Source organism: Lynx canadensis, chromosome X (genome assembly GCF_007474595.2).
Source record: "Lynx canadensis isolate LIC74 chromosome X, mLynCan4.pri.v2, whole genome shotgun sequence".
Taxonomy (NCBI): Eukaryota; Metazoa; Chordata; class Mammalia; order Carnivora; family Felidae; genus Lynx; species Lynx canadensis.
Window position 1 is genome coordinate 1,543,030 of NC_044321.2, and position 21,319 is coordinate 1,564,348.

Consider the following 21,319-nt stretch of genomic DNA (forward strand, 5'->3'; position numbering starts at 1 on the left):
GGAGAGACACACACACACACAGCAGAAGTCATGTGAAGGCAGAGGCAGAGATGGGAGGGGCGTGGCCAGAAGCCCAGGGACGCCTGGAGCCCCAGAAGCTGGAAGAGGCAGGAAGGACCCTTCCTTGGAGCCTCAGGAGGGTGCCCAGCCCTGCTCTGCCCGGATCTGAGTGGTCCTGCCCCGTCTGGATCTCAAACTTCTGGTCCTTTGTTGCAGCAGCCACAGTGACACAAATACACCCACATACACACAGCATCCCGAGAGCTCGCTGGAGACCAAGCCTCACACACGGGTCTGTGTCCTCCAAGATTAGAGCAGACAAGGCCAATGCACGGGCCCAAGTTTAAGCTCCTCCATGGACATCCAGAACTAGAAATAGCTAAGAAGATGTTCACAGACTCTCTTAGGCTCGGAGATCCCATAACACAACCACAACATGCATAGAAGATACCATATCCTTTATGCAACAATCCCTTAAATACGTTGCCCTCCACGTGAAAAGCGTGCGGAAATCATACACAAGGTCCACCTCAAGTGATTAATTCGCACGCAAATGTGCACACCCAAGTTTATCTCGCCATTCACAACAGCCCAAAGGTGGAACAACACAAGTGTCCATCAACAGGCGAATAGGGAAACACAACGGGGTCCATCCATGATCAGGGTGTGACTCAGTCATAAAACGGAATAAAGCACTAACACCTGCTAGCCCACGGATGGGCCCTGAGAACGTGACGCTCAGGGAGAGAAGCCAGTCACAAAAGGTCACTGATGGTGTGATTCATTTACAGGAAAGCCCAGAATGGGGAAACCCACAGAGACACAAAGTAGATTAGTGGTTACTCAGGGCAGGAGGGACAGAAGGATAGCGTAACGACAGCAGAAGGGGTTTCTTTCTGAGATGAAGGAAATTTCTGTAACATTGAATGTGGTGATGGCTGCATACGGTATGTGACGTGTAGGTCAGTAACGCTATTCGAAAAGCAGAAACAAACCAGCAAAATACCGAGAGCCGCGAGATCACGGTTGAGTCATTTCCTCGTTGGGAGAGAAATGGGATGGGGTGTAGACCCAGTCGGACGGGGCACACCCAGACACCCAGATCTGAAATCTGTCCAATCATCAAACACCAATACCGTGCCTTTGTTTCCATACATAGGGATGTATGGTGAGAAGTGACGGGGCAAAGAGTGGTGATATGTACGGAAACAAACACTGACCTTCATGTTTCCGAGCCGTCTCGTTCTGTCAACGACCAGCAGTTTCTTAATGAGGTCCCTATTGGGGGGAAAGAGACAGAAAGTATACACATCTTGATATGGAACCGGGCAAGCACAGGATGGCCACAGCCACACGGTCGGCATTTGGAGAGAGGATCAATTTCCCTTTGGCCTCAACCTTTTCTAGCCCTTGTTTCTTAACCGATTATCAGTTTCTAAGTAACGTATGCAAAGCTGGGTGGGCTACACAGAGATCACAGGGCTGAGGAAACGTGGATTAAATCATTGTGCAGGCTGCTGGTGAGAATGCAAACTGGTGCAGCCGCTCTGGAAAGCACAATGGAGGCTCCTCAAAAAATTAAAAATAGAAATACCCTACGACCCAGCAATTGCACGACTAGGCATTTATCCAAGGGATACAGGCGTGCTGTTTCGGAGGGACACATGCCCCCCAATGTTTATAGCAGCACTATCGACAATAGCCAGAGTATGGAAAGAGCCCAAACGTCCATCGATGGACGAATGGATAAAGAAGATGTGGGGGGCGCCTGGGTGGCTCAGTCGGTTGAGCATCCGACTTCGGCTCAGGTCATGATCTCACCGCTCGTGAGTTCGAGCCCCGCGTCGGGCTCTGTGCTGACAGCTCGGAGCCTGAAGCCTGCTTCGGATTCAGTACCTCCCTTTCTCTCTGCCCCACCCCACTCGCATTCTGTCTCGGTCTCTCTCAAAAATAAATAAACATTAAAAAAATTAAAAAAAAAAAAAGATGTGGCGTATACACACACACACACACACACACACACACACACACACACGCAATGGAGTATTACTCGGCAATCAAAAAGAATGAAATCTTGCCATTTGTCACCACGTGGATGGAACTGGAGGGTATTATGCTAAGCGAAATTAGTCAGAGAAAGACAAGTACCATAAGATTTCACTTATATGTGGAATTTGACAAACTCAACAGATGAACATGGGGAAGGGAAGGAAAATTAAGATAAAAAGAGAGAGGGAGGCCAACCATAAGAGACTCTTAAATACAGAGAACAAACTGACGGCTGCTGGAGGGGAGGTAGGTGGGGGATGGGCTAAATGGATGATGGGCCTTAAGGAGGACACTTACTGGGGCGAGCACTGAGTGTCGTTAAGTGATGAGTCGCTAAATTCTATTCCTGAAATCACTATTACGCTATGTTAACTAGCTTGGATTTAAATTATGAAAAAAAATAAAGAAAACATTAAAAACATTTAAAAAAATCGCTGTGCAGAAAATGAGCCTTTTAATATAACATGCAAAAAAAATAGATATCGAAACCCCCCAGGCCAATCGAAAGACCCACAGCCCAGATTCAAAAACTCCATGATGCAGCTTTCAGTGACTAAGCTTTCCTGATGTGCCTGATGTCCCGGGCTCAGGAGCACATAGCCAGACTCACACCACACCCCGGGCTCCACGACCAGCTGGGACGGCTGAGATCCCAAGACCCGTGGTGATCTACGTAATGGTCCAGGGTCCCAGGGTCCCTGGTTGGACCATGGGATGGAAATTCTATACAATATTTTTCATTTCTTTCGAGAGAAAAGAAACCTTTTTGCGTGCTGTATCTGTCTTGGCATCTCAGTGTCTTCGTATTCACGGCACAGGGTGTCCCCCTTCTGGATGGTTATTTTTAAATGGAACCTCCTCTTGCTAGTCTTTTAAAGCCTGCCTGGAGGGGCGCCTGGGAGGCTCAGTTGATTGAGCGTCCGACTTCGGCTCAGGTCACGATCTCACGGTTCATGGGTTCGAGCCCCATGTCGGGCTCTGTGCTGACAGCTCGGAGCCTGGAACCTCCTTCGGATTCCGTGTCTCTCCCTCTCTCTGCCCCTCCCCTGCTCACGCTCTGTCTGTCTCTGTCTCTCAAAAATAAATAAACGTGAAAACTAAATTTAAAAAGAAACCATTCTTGTGTTTTTAAAAACTTAGTTTTCCGCAACCCCACCGCCACAAATTTCATGAAATGCATTCCCAAAGTTACTAACACTGAACCCACAGAAAAGTTCTTGCAGCAGATGTTCATCAGTCTAAATTTCAGCGTGAAAGAAAGAATTTAGGAAGGAAAATAATTCAAGCAGGAGAATAAAAGACAAACGTTGCTAAAGCCATCCATGTTTCTGCCAACCGTAAAACTAGCTAAAGGAGGAGGCGGGGGTGGGGGGGCGGACGGGGAGGGGGGACCCTTCTCGTCAAATACCCGAAGGGCTCTCTTAGTAAATGCAATTAACAAATGCCTTCACTGGCTACTTGTAAATGTCATTTCTTTCAAAGGGCATAAAATCCGGCCAAGAGTCGTGAAAAGGGGAAGCATCATTATACGAGAATAATGACAACGTTTTCCCTTCCAGGGGAAAAGAGAATGACCCAAAGAGTTGTGTCATGACACATTCATAATGCAAGATGCTATCCTGCTGGGCAGATGCCGTGTCTGGGAAATCTGATGTCCTTTCCAAATCAACACGCCCCCACCACCCCCACCAGGAGGGGGGAAAACGGTTTACTTACTTTACACTGAAATCCAAATGTCTGGGGAAATCTATTTTGCCCGCGAGAATTTTTTGATAAATGCCAAATGGGTTGTCATCAAAAAACGGAGGAAACCTGTAAGAAAAATAAACATCTATTTTTAGCGGGGAGCAAGCACGGAAAAAATCCTGCTTCCTAACGATTTCCACTCAACACCCATGCAGGGCACAATTTGTTGCACATGGACTCCTTCCTTGCGCGCTGGGGACGCCGGAATCTTGGGACACACGGAGCACGGCTGGTTCCAGGAGGAAAGGAATGCAGCAGAGGAATGGCCAGCGTAGACAAGGCAATGACCATTAGAGCACGTGATCGACGGTGGGGGTCGGTCTCTGGCATTAAAAATGTCACCCCATCACAGGGTGCCTGGGTGGCTCAGTTGGTTGAGCATCTGACTTCGGCTCAGGTCACGAGCTCACGGTTCGTGGGTTCGAGCCCCACGTCGGGCTCTGTGCTGAAAGCTCGGAGCCGGGCGCCTGGTCCGGATTGTGTCTCCCTCTCTCTCTGGCCCTCGCCTGCTCACACTCTATCTCTCTGTCTCTCTCTCAAAAATAAACATAAAAAACCTTCTTTAATTTATAAAAAGAGAAAGCAACATATGTATCTTCTCTAATATCTTGAAATAGAAAAAAAAATCTGAAACAAGTAAATAAGAAATATAGTTAAAACTGCAAGGAGGAAAAAAAATCCAAGAAAATCCAGAAGTTAATCAAGAAATAAATCCCAGATCCCTACCTACATGCCCGAGGCACAGGCTGTACTTTGGATACGGGCTCATAGTTCCTTCCCAAGGCTAAGACCCTCAACTCAAAAGTATAACCGTTAATTGGATTCTTTAGAAGTGGAACCTCTAATTAAGTGAAACAACCAGTGGTTAATGATCTCGCAGTTCGTGGGTTCGAGCCCCGCGTCGGGCCCTGTGCTGACAGCTCAGAGCCTGGAGCCTGCCTCTGATTCTGTGTCTCCCTCTCTCTACCCCTCCCTCACTCATGGTTTCTGTCTCTCTCTCTCTCTCTGTCAAAAATAAACATTTAAAAAAATAAACAAAAAATTGAAAAAAATAAAAACAAATGACAGAAAACAAAAGAGTACAGTTGTTTTTATTTTTTTCAATTTTTTTCACCTTCTTACCCTGCCAATCTGTGAATATGAGCTTATTTGGACACTCTTTGAAAATGTGGGTAAGTGAAGGGTCGGAGATGAGCCGATCCTGGTTGAGGGTGGCCCTGAATCCAACGGCAGATGTCCGTAAGAGACAAAAGAGGAGACACGGACACAGAGGAGAAGCCGCGTGAAGGGGGAGGCAGAGACGGGAGGGACACGGCCACGAGTCCAGGGACGCCTGGAGCCCCAGAAGCTGGAAGAGGCAGGAAGGACCGTCCCCTGGAGCCTGCTGGATCTCAGCAGCCCTGCCCGTGCCTGGATCTCAACCTTCGGGTCTCCAGAACGGAAAAACGATGAATTCCTATCCCAAGCCACCTTGGTTTTAGCCATCTGTCTTGCCAGCTACTGATGCACAGAATAGACCCGTTACCTCTGCACGTATATTCCAGAGAAGTGGAAAATGGAAAAAACAACAGAACAGAACGTACAAAAAAAGGAAATGAATGGGCACGTTGAGGGAGAGGAGGCAGGTGAGAAGGGGACGTGGAAAACGCTGCATAAAGGTGAACGTGTGGCCGTGGGTGATGCGGGCATGAAATCGCGTTGTTTTCCGAAGTGACGTTCCAGATCCATAAACAGAGACTCAGCGTCGTGCAGACAAGCGCCGTGTCTCGGAGCGGCCGGTGATTAGGGTTTCGTGATCCCAACTCCTCCGACCACCGCTGCTTCCAGAGTTACGAGCTGCCTCGTACTGAGAACCTGGCCAGACCAGGCTCGGGAGGAAAGGTCTACACGCACGCAGATTCTCAGTCGGGCCTCACCATCCGACTACGCCCATCAAGTTAACAGCTCCCGAGTCAACCTTCCCTCGTCTGCCGGATGCTTTGTGTAACCAGGGTTGGGAGAGTCGTCGTCGTCCGTTCTTGGGTGGCGGGCCCATCTGAGGACACCGGGCCGTATGATTTCATCGGGGAAACGCGCTCGTCCGACACCAGGAGAAGATGTGTCATATGTACCTAACGACGTTTAAGGACGGCATGAAACAAAGTGTTCTCAGGAAGCAGGCGTTACAGGACCGCGTCACCGGGAAGCTATGTCAGCAGGAGTTTAACAAGCGGAAAAAGAAGATCATCACTGCATGATGCCTTTTCCAGATCCGACCCAGCCACCTACACCTTCCAGTAGAATGGGTCGTCCAGAAAGAGGCACCACATCGTGCCAACGTCACGTTCCCCATCACCCTCTTAGAAAACCACACTGGGGGCGAGCCTGGGGGACACGGGTTCGAGGCAAGAGTCTGTCAAGAAGAAAGAACTTTTCTGGGGCGCCTGGGTGGCGCAGTCGGTTAAGCGTCCGACTTCGGCCAGGTCACGATCTCGCGGTCCGTGAGTTCGAGCCCCGCGTCGGGCTCTGGGCTGATGGCTCGGAGCCTGGAGCCTGTTTCCGATTCTGTGTCTCCCTCTCTCTCTGCCCCTCCCCCGTTCATGCTCTGTCTCTCTCTGTCCCAAAAATAAATAAACGTTGAAAAAAAAAAATTAAAAAAAAAAAAAAAGAAGAAAGAACTTTTCTGCAGAGAAAACAGAAAGGGCAGGTGCGACCCGTTCACCATTCTTTTCGCTGCTTTTCCTCAAAGACCTGGGACTTGCGTAGAAAACGTAAAACGTGCGTCCTGTAGCAAAAGGGGCAAAGACAACGAGCTGGGCTGTGCGAGGGGGTGAGGGGCCGAGTGTAGGGTAAGAAAGAGTCTGAGGGGCACTCGGTGAAGCCGGCTGGCCACGATTCTCAATATGGGGTCCCAGGGAACCCTAGGGTTCCTTAAGCGTCTTTGAGGAGTGTTGCGATGGCCTTTTTTTTTCTGACGGCAGAGCTGAATGTGCATACGTTTTTGTTTTTGTTTTCCCCATACAACTCCAGCAGTGGTGCCCTGGTTGGTGTGGGGGGGGGAGGGACAACTCCAGCTCCTGCCAGGGAAATGTCCCCTGGCCAACACAGGGAGCAGCTGGAGGGGGCAAGGAGGAAATTCAGAACGGGTCCAGGTGAGGGCGGAGTCTCGTACAACTGCAGGGACCAAGGAATGCCCAGGAGGGAGCAGCCAGGCTTGTGGCACAGACAGTCATCACTGTCAAGAAATCCCTCCAGGGGCGCCTGCGGGGCTCAGTGGGTTCAGCGTCCCGCTTCGGCTCAGGTCACGATCTCGCGAGATCTTGCGTGATCTCGCGTGAGTTCAAGCCCCCCCTTCGGGCTCTGTGCTGACAGCTCAGAGCCTGGAGCCCGTTTCCGATTCTGTGTCTCCCTCTCTCTCTGCCCCTCCCCTGCTCATGCTCTGTCTCTCTCTGTCTCTCAAAACTAAATAAGCAAAATAAATAAATAAATAAATAAATATTAAAAAGAAAAGAAAAGTAAAAGAAATCCCTCCAGAAAACCCAGACTCACTCCAACTGGAGATGTGTAAAACAGAAATATGTCAATGTAAACGCATACATACCTGCACTATTTTCTATTCTACTCCTGATATTATATTAGAAATATATTAGAAATCGATGATATTCCATTAAAAACAGAAACGTTCTATTTTCTAATATTCTAATACAGTGTTTTCTAATATTTGAATGGATTATATATATCCTAATAGTATTTTAATCATCCCAATATTTACATAATTATCCTAATATATTCATTCGAATATGTCCTATTATAATCTAATTTTATTTTATTCTACTTAATTCCAATAATTTCCTTATAGTCTAACAATATGTTCCAAAACTGTACTTACTAACAATATTTCCCATTATTAAATTCTGTAAGTAGAATGTATCCTAATAGCACGTACCTAGTAATACAAAGAAAACCTTGCTCGTAACCTCATCTATTAAAGCCCTGGACGCCAAGGTTCATTTATTGTTAAGCAATGGTGACCTCTAGCGGTCAATAATATGAAGGAAGGAATATATGCTGCAGGCCATCTGAGGGGAATCTGATGAATTTGGACGTATAAATATTCACAACCGTTTTATCTTCTTGACGGATGAACCCTGTGTGTGATTCATATTAACCTTCTGGTCTGCCTGGCACTTCACGGGCTGGGTGTCTATTAAGAAATTTGTTTCTGCGCGATTTGCTAGAGACGTCTGAGCGAAGAGTTAATGGAAAATACAGAAGACCAGATAAATGACAGACAGGTGATGGGTGATGGATGGATGGATGGGTGGATGGATGGATGGAGAGATGGGAGAGATAGATGGATAGATAGATACATACACAGATGATAGACAGGTAAACAGACAGATGGACAGAAAGATTGGATAGATACATAGACAGGTAGGTAGGTAGGTAGGTAGGTAGGTAGGTAGGTAGATAGATAGGCAGAAAGACAGATAGGTAGGCAGATAGACACACTGATAGATGATAGATAGATACAGAGATAGATAAATATAGATGGAGAGCTGGATAGATGGATGGATGGATAGACAGACAGACAGTCAGGTAGGTATATAGAGACAAGTGGATTGGATACACAAACAGATAGGATAGATACACAGAATGGATAGACTAGTAGATAGAGAGGTGATCATAGACGACAGACACATGATAGCTAAAACATGATAAATATATGGGTAAACAGTTGATAAATACTGAGATAATCAATAGACACACAAAGAAATTCAGGCTTTCACAGATTCCACGCTGGCCACACCCTCCGTGCAGAAATACACCCATTTCCATCATTTTTTTTCAAGCCGAAGGGGAAGGTTTCCAGGCAAAAAGCTCTGGTCTTGCCCTACAGGGATATCAGGTGTGGAATGGGGTCCAGGTTTGGCCGAGCGTCTGCTGACCTCCCCAGCAGGAAACAAGCAAGCTAAAGACAGAGGACAAAGGACAGGGAGCGAGGCCCGCGCATCCAGGAGCCCCCGGCCAGTCTCCTGGCACCTGACACACCGGATGCCCGTCGTCCGCACCATCAGAGAAGAGCTTTCCTCCATGGGACCAGGAGGAATCCCCACGTCCACACTTGCTAAGCGTGCGATGCTTGTTTTAGGCTTCTGGTAAAAGAGGATCACACCCGCGCCACGCCTAAGCCAGACTGGAGTTTTTCACCATGACGATGCCTTGGTAACATGTGACACACCTCTGGCATCCGGACGATGGGACAGGGTGACTTCGCAAACCTCACGCGAAGCGACCATGGGCACGCTCTCTGCTTACTGGCTCGCTGCCCCTTCATAACGTCCTGAACTCCATGCGGATTTATTTACTTCCATCCGAAACGTGCTCTAATTGCTTAGCTCTGTCCACTGCTCCAAAAGGGTCCAAGCGGAAGATTTAATATTATATTCACGGGAGGCGGGAACACTTAGACACAGGGTAGAGGTCCCAACGGCCGGTGCTTGTGGTGGGCGCTTTTGCTCTTACGAAAGCGCACTTACCTGTGGGTCCCCGTGGTCATGCTGGCACCGACTGGGAAACTGGCACAGGTATTTGCCAGCGGAAAGCACGGTTCTAGAAGCAGGAAAGGGAGGTACCCCGTCAGCAAGTGGACTTCCTTGTTCTCCACGGGAGCCCTACTCACCCCGAGTGCATCTCAAATATCAGGATGCCAAGCGCCCACCAGTCCACAGCTCTCCCGTGGCCTTTGCTCTGGATGACTTCGGGGGCCAGGTACTCGGGCGTGCCACAAAGCGTCCACGTCCTGGGTACAGAGAACAGCACGCACAGAAGAGTTAGCTGTGCTTGGCGAACGCGTGCGTCTCAGGAGGACCACGCGTGACAATGGCTTCGGCCATCACAGCCATGTCCCTCCCCATCCCGCAGACACACCGCGCTGGACAGAGATACTGGCATTGTGGACCAGGATTCGTTCCCTTACCAACACTCATCTATCCCAATACAAGCAAAACTACACGCTCGGTATGACCACCACCCGCCGTTGGCTGTCGCTTCACCATTATTACTCGAAACGCAAAAAAGCCACAGTACCGGTTTTCCTAGGCAATGATACAGAAAACAAATGCAAGAATTTGTTCATAACCTCCTGTCTTGGGGGTCCCATCAAGAGCCCCCAGCAACAAAGTACTTCTGTCCTCAGGGAGGAAATGCTGTGAACTTTCCACCTGCTCCCGAAAAGATCTGACGTGTTTTCAAGGTGTCTGTGGGCTCAAGGTCATTTTACTCTCCCCAGTGGCTTCTAGAAATCCTGAGGTTAAGGGACCCTGGGATATTTGGGGTTGAAATGGAGCAAGGGGGGGCTTTGGGAAGGATTTTCTCCACAGAGGAGGTGAGACTTGCCAAAAATTTAGCTTCTAGCCCTGCGCAGAGGACCGTGGGCTGGAAGTGAGGGAACCGCAGAATGTCGTCATCCGAGGCCCCCCGGTCGCGGTGCTTTGTTACGGCAGCCGTGGGAAAGGCACGCACTCCCCACGCCGGCCACTCACACGCAGAACCTTCCTTCTGAAGCACCTGCGGGCTGGACCCGCACGTTCTACGGGACACGGTGTGTCGTCTAAGGGAACATAAGCCAACTGATGGCAGGGAACTGAAAACCTCTGAAAACCCAAGTTTGGAGGTCCAGAAGACGGTCATACTGACTCCCACGTGGTCTCGCTGGATGGCTGACGACCCCTCGCCCACTAAGACTCTGACACGTGAGACCCTGAGCCCATCTCCAGAACACCTCTGCCCACCTTGCCAACTTACGGGCTCCCAAGGCTGCCTGAGGCCAGCTGGCAATCGGGCTCTGAGCTCCTAAATGCACAGGTGGCCGCATTATATATACATTAGGTACAGCGTCTCCACTTCCACTTGGAAAGGGGAGTATCTTTCTGGCTCTGTCCTAGCGTAAGGGGCACAGAGGGAATTTCTAAGTGGCCTGGGGTAGGCGGACACCTCTCTAGAGGAAGAGCCTCCGGCTAAAACGTCTAGTGCTTCTTGGCTGCACAGAGAGGCATAAATTGCAACAGAGAGCTTCGGACCTCAGTAAGTAGGTAAAGACAGACAGACAGCCCTGGATGTTATGCAGAGACCGCCGGCGCAGGCTGTGAATTGTCTATGCACCTGGTCTCATGTCTCTCAGCTCACTCGGCTCTCGGAGAGAAGGCAAGGGGACACCCGAGGTTCTCAGTTTGCGCACGGCTATCACTTCCACTGCCTTGGGCGCGTTAACGGAAGAAAAACACGACTCTGCAAAGCGCACCTCGAATCGCTCCTCATGGCACCTGTACGGAGGTGAACGGTCTTCCCCCAAAAGTCCTAAACCCCAGAGCCCGTGGATGTGATCTTATTTGGAAATAGGATCTTGCTGATGGAATCAAGTTAAGACGAGGTCATATTGGATGAAGATAGACTAACTCGGTAACTGGTGTCCTTATAAGGAGGGGGACAGACAGAGACATCTCTTTCTACCATGTGAGGACACGGTGAGGAGGCAGCCATCAATCCTATCATACTAGGATCTCACTCTCCTGACCTCGTTTAACCTCAAGTACCTCCTAAAAGCAGTGTATCCAAATGCAGTCACTTCGGGGGGTTAAAGTTTCGATATATGAATTTTGGAGGGACATAATTCAGTCCACAGTAATGGTGGTGATGGAGATGGTTGTGATGGTGAGGACAGTGATGATGATGGTGATGATATTGATGATGATGGTGATGGTGATGATGACTGTCATAGTGATGATGGTCATGGTGGTGATGGTCATGGCAGTGATGGTCGTGGTGGTGATCTCGGCAATCATGGTGGTCATGATGGTCAAGGTGATGATGACAGTCATAGTGATGATGGTCATGGTGATGATGATGGTCAAGGTGATGATGACGGGCATAGTGATGATGATGGTCACAGTGAGATGGTCATGGTGGTGATGGTCATGGCAGTGATGGTCGTGGTGGTGATCTCGGCGATCATAGTGGTCATAGTGATGGTCAAGGTGATGATGATGGTCATGGTGATGATGATGGTCAAGGTGATGATGACGGTCATAGTGATGATGGTCATGGTGGTGATCTCGGCGATCATGGTGGTCATATTGATGATGGTCAAGGTGATGATGACGGTCATGGTGATGATGATGGTCAAGGTGATGATGACGGTCACGGTGATGATGGTCATGGTGATGATGATGGTCAAGGTGATGATGATCATGGTGGTGATGGTCAGGATGGTGATGGTGATGGTGGTGATCTCGGCGATCATGGTGGCATGGTGGTCAAGGTGATGATGACAGTCATAGTGATGATGGTCAGGGTGGTGATGGGGACAACAGTGATCTTGGTAATCATGATGGTCAAGGTGATGATGATGGTGGTCATAGTGATGATGGTCATGGTGGTGATGGTGATGGTGGTGATCTTGGTGATCATGGTGATCATGATGGTCAAGGTGATGATGATAATGGTGGTGATGGTGATGAAGGTGATGACAATGGATGGTCATAGTGATAATGGTGGTGATACTGATGGCAGGGATGATAAAGTCAGAAGCAACATATGTATGCTCAGTGCTTACTATGTGCCTGGAACTGTCCTAAGTATGTACTTTCCAATTAGCAGATCCATCCATTCTTAGCAACAATCCTAAGGAGTAGGAATAATTTTCACTTCACCGATGAGCAAAGCAATGGATGGCAAATATCCTCAGGGCATTGGGGTGCCTGGGAGGTTCAGTCGGTTGAGCGTGGGACTTCGGCTCAGGTCATGATCTCACAGCTCATGGGTTCAAGCCCTGCATCGGGCTCTGTGCTGACAGCTCGGAGCCTGAAGCCTGCTTCGGATTCTGTGTCTCCCTCTCCCTCTGCCCCTCACCTGCTCTCTATCTCTCTCTCTCAAAAATAAACAAACATCAAAAAAAATGTGATAAAGTATTGATGTTATTTTTTTAAATCACTCTTCATTAGAGATAGCATGGTGAGTAATTACTTTAAAATAATGTAACAAACAGTGGCGCCTGGGTGGCTCAGTCAGTTGAGCATCTGACTCTTGGTTTTGGCTCAGATCAGGATCTCACAGTTCATGAGATCAAGCCCCACGTCAAGCTCTGTGCTGACAGAGCAGAGCCTGCTTGGGATTCTCTCTCTCCTACTCTCTACTCCTCCCCCACTTGCTCTGTCTGTCTCAAAATAAATAAACTTAAAAAAAAGTTTGAAAAAATAAAAAGTAAATAATGTAAGAAACAAAAATGTGGGAGAGGTAAAAACTCAAATCAGGTTGAGCACTGGGTGCTGTATGGAAACCAATTTGACAATAAATTTCATAATAAAAAAAATAAATAAATAAAGCCCCCCCCCCCCCAAAAAAAAAACCCTCAAATCAGGTGGCAAAGGTTTGATGCCCACTGAATCTGGGTGAGAGGCATACAGGATTCAAGGTCAACAATTCTCTCCCCTCTGGTGGGTGTTTGAGAACGTTAAGGAACTATTGTAAAAGACTGGGAACAATGTTACTTATTACTAGCAAGATGTCAGGCACGAAAATCCAAAGGACGGCACTCAATGAAACATGTGAATTTTAAAAACTACAGAGGCGCCTGGGTAGCTCAGTCGGTTAGGCGTCCGACTTCAGCTCAGGTCATGATCCCGCGGTCCGTGAGTTCGAGCCCCGCGTCAGGCTCTGTGCTGACACCTCAGAGCCTGGAGCCTGTTTCAGATTCTGTGTCTCCCTCTCTCTCTGCCCCTCCCTCACTCACTCTCTCTCTCAATGTCTCTCAAAAATAAACATAAAAAAATTTTTTTTAAACTACAACAGAATAACTGAAGTAAATGTGTCAGTATTATCTTTTGATCACTTCAGAAACTGGAAAATAATTCTAGCGTGCCCCTTCATCTGCTAGGAAGGCTACGTGCATAATAGAAAGTGTGTGATAAATAGTTTCACGCAACAATGAGAAACACCAGTGTAAAAAGAACTCACCCTAAGAAAATAAGAGTTCTGTAAAATTAAGACACAGGAGGGAAAAAATACACCTGCTATTGAGAACCGAGGGAAAGCTTAAAAAATTAAGTCACTACGAAAGCAGATGGACTACCGAATTACGTGCTCAACCACACTGCACGCGATGTTATTAAAAAGACAAGAGAAACACACTTTTCCACATTATGTGTTCAAAACCATTCTTGCAGGAGCGCCTGGGTGGCTCAGCCGGTTGGGCGTCCGACTTCGGCTCAGGCCGTGATCTCGCGGCTCGTGGGTTCTAGCCCCGCATCAGGCTCTGGGCTGACAGCTCGGAGACTGGAGCCTGCTTCGGATTCTATGTCTCCCTCTCTCTCCGTCCCTTTTACACTCATACTGTCTCTCTCTCTCTCAGAAATAAATAAGAGGGGCGCCTGGGTGGCGCAGTCGGCTAAGCGTCCGACTTCAGCCAGGTCACGATCTCGCGGTCCGTGAGTTCGAGCCCCGCGTCGGGCTCTGGGCTGATGGCTCGGAGCCTGGAGCCTGTTTCCGATTCTGTCTCTCCCTCTCTCTCTGACCATCCCCCGTTCATGCTCTGTCTCTCTCTGTCTCAAAAATAAATAAACGTTAAAAAAAATTAAAATTAAAAAAAAAAAATGAAGTTGTTTGTCAAAGCAATAGATCGAGATGGTAATGAGGCCTTCTTTCCCCGAACTCAACGTCTTAAGTAAATTAACCGCGTGACGTTATCTACAACACCACCATCATCCATTTAGTCTTAAATGGACACGATGGGTTAACTGCAGAGGAACACCGCTCGCCAAACTTAGAAGCAAGCGAATGCGTGAAACATTTTAAGGCGGGATGGTTGGAACCAGACTTCCAAATAAAAGGACTTAAACAAAACGAAAAGCGGAGAAGGGGGTGTAAGGACTTTCTACGACGTGATGCCAACGGGGGACGGCCCCAATATTCTAAACCAGCTACGATGTGTTAATAGGGTCTCCGTTCACAGGGCTATGGGAGACCAGTTTGCTTTTATGGGCCTTATTCTTACAAAGGGAATACCGGAAATTCCACAGGGGATAATCACATGGAAGTTGACCGCATCACAACGTGCAAAAGTGCTCCCGACCAAAATCAATGTTCTCATAAATGCAGACGTTTCCATAACATGAGGAATAGAATTATCACCTTAGCCATCCCCACGTCATCAAGAAATGGAAAAATATGGGGAGATTTTTCTTTTCTTTCTTTTCTTTTTTTTTTTAAGATTTTATTTGTAAGTAATCTCTACACCCAACATGGGGCTCAAACTCACAACCCTGAGATCATGACCTGGAATGACTATGGAATTGAAATTTTAATCCACTTTTAATGAATTTAAACTTAAAACTTGTTTAATGTTTATTCATTTTTGAGAGAGACAGAGTGCGAGCGGGGGAGGGAGTAGACAGAGAGGGAGGCAGAATCCCAAGCAGGCTCCAGGCTCTGAGCTGTCAGCACAGAGCCCGACGCGGGGCTCGAACTCACAAACTGCGAGATCATGACCTTAGCCGAAGTCAGACACCCAACCGACTGAGCCACCCAGGTGCCCCTACACTTAAATTTAAAACCCAATACTCACTACAGTTGCTGAGAAAGTTTCCAGTATTTTTGGAAAGCCTGGCCATGTGCATCTATCTTCCCAACTGTAAATTTTATGGGTTAAAGCACAGAGCAAGTGTTTCTGATGAAAACGTAGTACCCTGAGATGCACCAAAAATTCACGTAACCGCGCCCAACTGTTTGCACGGGTTATGTGTTGGAATAATCATATTTGAGATGCAGTGGGTTAAGTATGCTATCTTATTAAAATTTTGCTTTTTAAAACAAGGCTTCTTGGGGCACCTGGGTGACTCAGTATGTGGGGCTTGTCGGGGTCTAAAGGTTTGGTTTTGGATAGAATTTTAGATTCTGAGTCCAAAGAGGCAAGTGAGGCGGAAGGATATAGAGACGGGTGTGGAAAATTTTCTTTCACGCTGTGTAGACACTCCCATCACATCGCACATCGGTTTTGTAGGTTTTTTTGTTTCTTTTGTTTTCAGGTTATTTGGATGAAATATTTTTGATGAAATATCTGATGAGATATCTTTGATGAAATATGCCACGAATGCGCCGGGCTTAAATGCATGGGATTTACGGTACTGTCTGCCTTGAATTGTGTCTATAAAGGCTGAATTACTCCTCACGGAGAGAGAATATGGTCTCTGTGATTGGCGGCACTTAAAGACCCGTGGAAATCAACACACACGGGCGTTACAAGTGCATTAGCCTCACTTACGCTAAAGGCTGGACGTTTATACGTTGTATATTCTATAATCGTACACACTAGGTCCGAACATGTCCTCAGCTAAATGGAGCACTGCGGATCATGGGGCGAAGCACACACAAAAAAAGGCATCGTATGCCCAACTGTGTAAGATTTCACCTTATAGAATTATTGTTTGCTCCTGGAACTCAACTCACCCCCGATCCAGCATCTGTGCTCTTACTCTCACGGTCGCTCAAAAATCATAAGCATTCAAGAAAATTTTTTAAAAAAAAAGAAATGGCCAGGGCGGGGGAGGGGAGAGAGCTCTGTGCACAGTACACATGCACCTGTATAATTGTGATAAAAAGAATCACTAATTCGACATACACCCCCGCACACCTGTCAAGGGCTGGAATCAAAAAGGCAAGACAGGACAGGTGTTGTCGAGGATGCGGAGAAAGGGGAACCCTGGTGGACGGGGGAGTATTATTCAGCCCCGAAAAAGCAGGTCCCGCCATTTGCAACCCCACGGATGGAGTTGAGGCCACTATGCAAGGAAGGGAAGTCCGGCACAGAAGACAAAGAGAGCAGGACGTCACTTACACACTCGCGGCCACGGAGCACACAACGCTGGCCTCCGGACGCGGCACCGGGCGAGCGGGCTGAAATGCGTGAAAACGGTCACTTACTTGTCTACCAGTTTCTTGGCGAACCCAAAGTCGGTGAGCTTGATGTGGCCATCCCTGTCCAGCAGTATGTTTTCCGGCTTCAAGTCCCTGTAGACGATCTCCTTTGAGTGCAGGTACTCAATGGCGCAGACGATCTCCGCGGAGTAGAACAGCCCGGTGCTGCTGGAGAAGCGGCCTCGCTTCCGCAGGTAGCTGAAAAGCTCACCGCCAGGCACGAACTCCATGAGCATGTACAGGAAGCGCTCATCGTGGCACGTCCAGAACCTGCGGGACGGCACATGGGAGTCAGAGCTGCGCCAGGGACACACAGACGTCAGGGCGCGGGCGTGAACGGACAGTAAGATGCCATATGGACAGGAGCGCGGGGCGGGCTCAGTCGGTTAAGGATCTAGCTCTTGATTTCGGCTCAACTCACGATCTCGTGGTTCATGGGTTTGATCCCTGCATCAGGCTCTGCACTGGCAGTAAACAGCCTGTTTCAGATTCTTTCTCTCTCTCTCTTGCTCTCTGCCCCTTCCCCACTCTCTCTCTCTAAATAAATAAATAAAATTTAAAAAAGGGAAGGTGCCATATACTTAGATATTGAGATATTCATATAGGGGAACAGATGCTTGAATATGCGTATATAGATGTAATCTGTTACCATGTTTTTTGTTTTTTGCTGTTTATTTTACTTTTGAGACAGAGAGCGCGCGCACGGGGGAGGGACAGAGGCAGAGGGATACACAGAATCCGAAGCGGGTTCTGTGCTAAGCGGAGAGTCCAATGAGGGGCTCGGACTGACAAAATGTGAGATCATGACCTAAGCTGAAGTCAGCCACTTCACCAACTGAGCCCCAAGAGCATGTTGTGATAACAAAGTGTCCCACAGGCTGAATTCTGTCACCCAAAATTATATGCAGAAGCCCTACGCCCAGGACCTCAAAATGTGATCGTATTAGGGGATAAGGTCCTTAAAGAGGGGATTAAGGTAAAATGAGCTCACCAGGGTGCCCGGGGGGCTCAGTCGTTTAAGCGTCCGATTTCAGCTCAGGTCACGATCTCGCGGCTCGTGAGTTCGAGCCCCACATCGGGCTCTGTGCTGACAGCTCAGAGCCCGGAGCCTGCTTCGGATTGTGTCTCCCCCTCTCTCTGCCCCTCCCCTGCTCATTGTCTGTCTCTCTCAACAATAAACGAACGTTAGAAAAATAAGAAATGAAATCAAAATTAAAATGCATGTTCGTTTTGCTGACCATTGACGGGTACACGTGCTACCAAGCCACAGTCGTATACACAAAAGGCGTCCATGAAATGCGTGTGCAAACGCACAGCGCCTTCGGGGTGAGGATGCCTTTCGGGACGGCACCTGTTCGCTCGCGGCCTCTGCACGGATGCCGTGTTCTCTCCAAGCTGGTACAGGGAGTGCGGACGTGAGGACGTGCAGGAAGTCCGTTTCACTTATTGAGAGCCGAGCCCGGGTCTCCTGCTTCCCCTTCTCGCTTCCTGCCGCTGGGAGGCCCATGATGTGCGGGATTGAGGCGTGAAGGCATACGGGGAGCGCGAACGGTGTTGGCGGGGGCGGGGGTCCTGTTCTGCTGCTCTTCAGACTTTCTGGAGAAATCTTTTTGCAGTGACCCAGATTGACCAGACGGCCACGTTCTTTCTAGCGTTGAAAGTCCAGAGGAGTATTTCCTTGCGGCCACATGCCCTTGACTTCTTTTTTTTTTTTCATTTTTTTTAAGGTTTATTTATTATTGAGAGACAGAGAGACACAGAGCATGAGCAGGGGAGGGGCAGAGAGATGGAGAGACCCAGAATCTGAAACAGGATCCAGGCTCCGAGCTGTCAGCACAGAGCCCGACGCGGGGCTCGAGACCATGACCCCGGCCGACAACGGACCCTTAACCGACTGGGCCACCGACTGACTTCTTGATTAGTACAGCAAGAACATTCTTTCCGGGGAAGCTTCACTACCAAGGCTCGGTGTCACAAATGCATATGGCAGGCACACTCTGCTGTCGTGGGGACCCAACAATGAATCCACCGTTCTGGTGGGCAAATATGGTCTGGGCTCCAGATAGCACCTGGGTGGTACACGTGTAGAATGAAACCTGTATGTAAGCCCCTGACGTTCTGGATTTCTCTGGAACAGGACGGGTGGTAAATTTGGCTAGAACCCGTCGGAAAAAGCATGGTGTTCCGGAGTTTGGGCATGGCGCTCAGCCCTTGAAAAGACCCCAAGTGGCCAAAACTACGCAGGTCACGGCACTAGCGTGTTCTACAGCTGTGAATTTGGTTGAAAAGCTGAAAAAATACGCAGAACCCTACCTTCCCACCTCTCAAATGCGTAAGTACGTGCATGCATGTGCACGCACATGCGCACACAGTCTCTTCATCAATTAGGATGCACCCATTCTGTGGATACATCCTATTGTCGCTCCTACGATTCACAGCCAGGATCAAAATCCACGCAGATCGTTTCTCAGCTCTAGAGAACAATGCATCGCCATGTTTTCATGCAACCTGATTTCACCCTTCAAAGGCACAGGAGAGAATTCACAATGGGGGAGATTAGAACAGGGCCAAGAGACAGCCAGTGGTAAGGAATGAAAGGGAGCTTTTGGGATTAATCAGCCAAGTGGAAGGTGCATAGACCCAAGGACTGCATGGGTGGAGACCAGGAGATCCAGGCAGAAGGAGTGGGTCAACGATAGCAGTCTGTCACTTGCATTCCAGCTGAACTGCAATTTGGGGCACGAGTAGGTTGAGATATAGATATATCTGGGCAAAGATAGGACTTAGTGTCTACCCTTCTGCTCCCAATTTGAACACGCATCGCTGTTCTTTCCCCCACACCATGAAGCGATTCTGGGACACCAACCCAGCATCCTACAATTCAACTCAATTCTGACACGGTCGACCTGGAGACCACAGAGATCCCACAGGAGAAGGGCGCAATCCTAAAACAGTGGCCCAGCACACACACTTCAGACGCCAATTCCAAGTCCGGCTTGTCACCTGTGCTTGTGACTGACCCGCTAGAGACGAGAGGTTCCCAAGACCCCTCCTTGGGTTCCATTAATGTGCTAGAGTGGTTCACAGAGCTCAGGGGAAACACGTAACTAGGTAAATCACGGGCTTAAGATAAAGAGATAGAAGCCAGGAATGGCCGAAATGGAAGAGAAGCGGGGGGTCAGGTGTGGGGAACCGTCCGTGCTCTCTCCAGGTGAGCAGTCTCCTCCAAATCTCCCCAAGTTCACCAACCAACTCGGAAACTCCCAAACCCCGTCTTTCTGGGATTTCATAGAGGCTTCATCAAGCAGGCGAGGTTGATGAAATCATTGGCCTTTGGGGATTAACTCAAGCTCCAGCCCCTCTCCCCTCCCCGGAGATGTGGGGTGGGTCTGAGCAGCCCAAGCCTCCAATTACAGGATTAGTTTCCCCGGCAACCAGCCCTCTGCCCTGGGGGGGGGGGGCGGGGAGGTTCTCCAAAAGTCACCTCATTCACATAACAAAAGCCACCTTTGTCACTGCTCACTTAGGAAATTCCAAGGGTTTTAGGGCCTCGGTGCCAGGGACAAAGAGCAAACATCTATTTCTTGCCAAAAATCCCAACATCACAGTGACAAATGTCACACAGTAACGACTGGGTGGGGCACAGGACAGTGGTGTGTATGGATATATGGAGACACATCTGTCCCACAAATCTCTCAATAAGATCCAACAAAGCATCAATAACAATCCTACGAAAGTCACTATATATCAAGTGTGCTGTGGAGTACTCCCCAAGTAGTCGAAAAACAAGGCTACAAAAAAAAAAAAAAAAAAAAATCCTGAGGGCCCTGGTGCCCCTGGCTCATCTTTCCTTCAAACCTCCATTACTAAGGCTTTCCTCGTATGGAGAGAATGGGCAACGCGTGGGGGGTTACTGATAAGAGCCACAATATTCAAAGACACAATGTCAAGTATTTAGTCATCCCTTGGGGCTTGCGGGCAGAGACGAGGGGTCCAGGTGGCCACAAATGACTTAAAATCTGAGCCTAGAGAAGGAGAAACAGGATGAATCATGTCGGCCAATCCGCTTGTTAATTAATACCAGTTCATTGCGGGGCTCCGCGCCTCGAGTAGAGGCTAAAAAACAATGAAAATGCAAGGGCAAAAAGAACTAAGTGGGTTTATCACGAGTGGGATGAGAAAAGGAGGCATTCCTGGGTCGAAAATTCAGTATGTAGGGGCATCTGCGTGGCTCAGTCGGTTGAGGGTCCAATTCTTGACCTCGGCTCAGGTCATGATCTCATGGCTCCTGAATTCAAACCCCGTGTGGGGCTCTGCCCTGACAGCACAGAGCCTGAGTTGTGTGTGTGTGTGTGTGTGTGCGCTTTAAGGACACAAAGATCTGTATCAGACTGTCCGTGTGATTACCTGGCACTGAAGGAGGGTGGGAAGAAGAGACAAAGGAAAGCCCTACACAAGGGGAGCAGAAAAAGAAAAGAAAACCAACAAGAGAAAATGCTTCAGCTCCTCCACAAACAGGAAGGAGATATAACTCGACACGGAAAATGCAGCCAAGCAGTTAAAGCAGGTACACGAA

At 48.6% G+C, this 21,319-nt stretch overlaps 1 protein-coding gene and 1 non-coding gene across 4 annotated transcripts in view; one reads left to right on the forward strand and one right to left on the reverse strand.

Moving 5' to 3' along the window:
• Positions 1–21,319, reverse strand: part of PRKX (protein kinase X-linked) — a 71,648-nt gene that overhangs the window by 13,167 nt on the left and 37,162 nt on the right. For all 3 annotated transcript variants that reach the window (XM_030306419.2, XM_030306418.2, XM_030306420.1), the window contains exons 3-6: positions 16,750–17,013; positions 9,458–9,577; positions 3,766–3,861; positions 1,221–1,278 (exon numbers count right to left, since the gene is read on the reverse strand). In XM_030306419.2, the coding sequence (XP_030162279.1) occupies positions 1,221–1,278; positions 3,766–3,861; positions 9,458–9,577; positions 16,750–17,013 (538 nt within the window). The remainder of the gene's footprint in view (positions 1–1,220; positions 1,279–3,765; positions 3,862–9,457; positions 9,578–16,749; positions 17,014–21,319) is intronic.
• On the forward strand, positions 4,151–4,235 carry TRNAR-UCG. The gene has a single exon. It is a non-coding gene; the product is annotated as a tRNA-Arg (tRNA).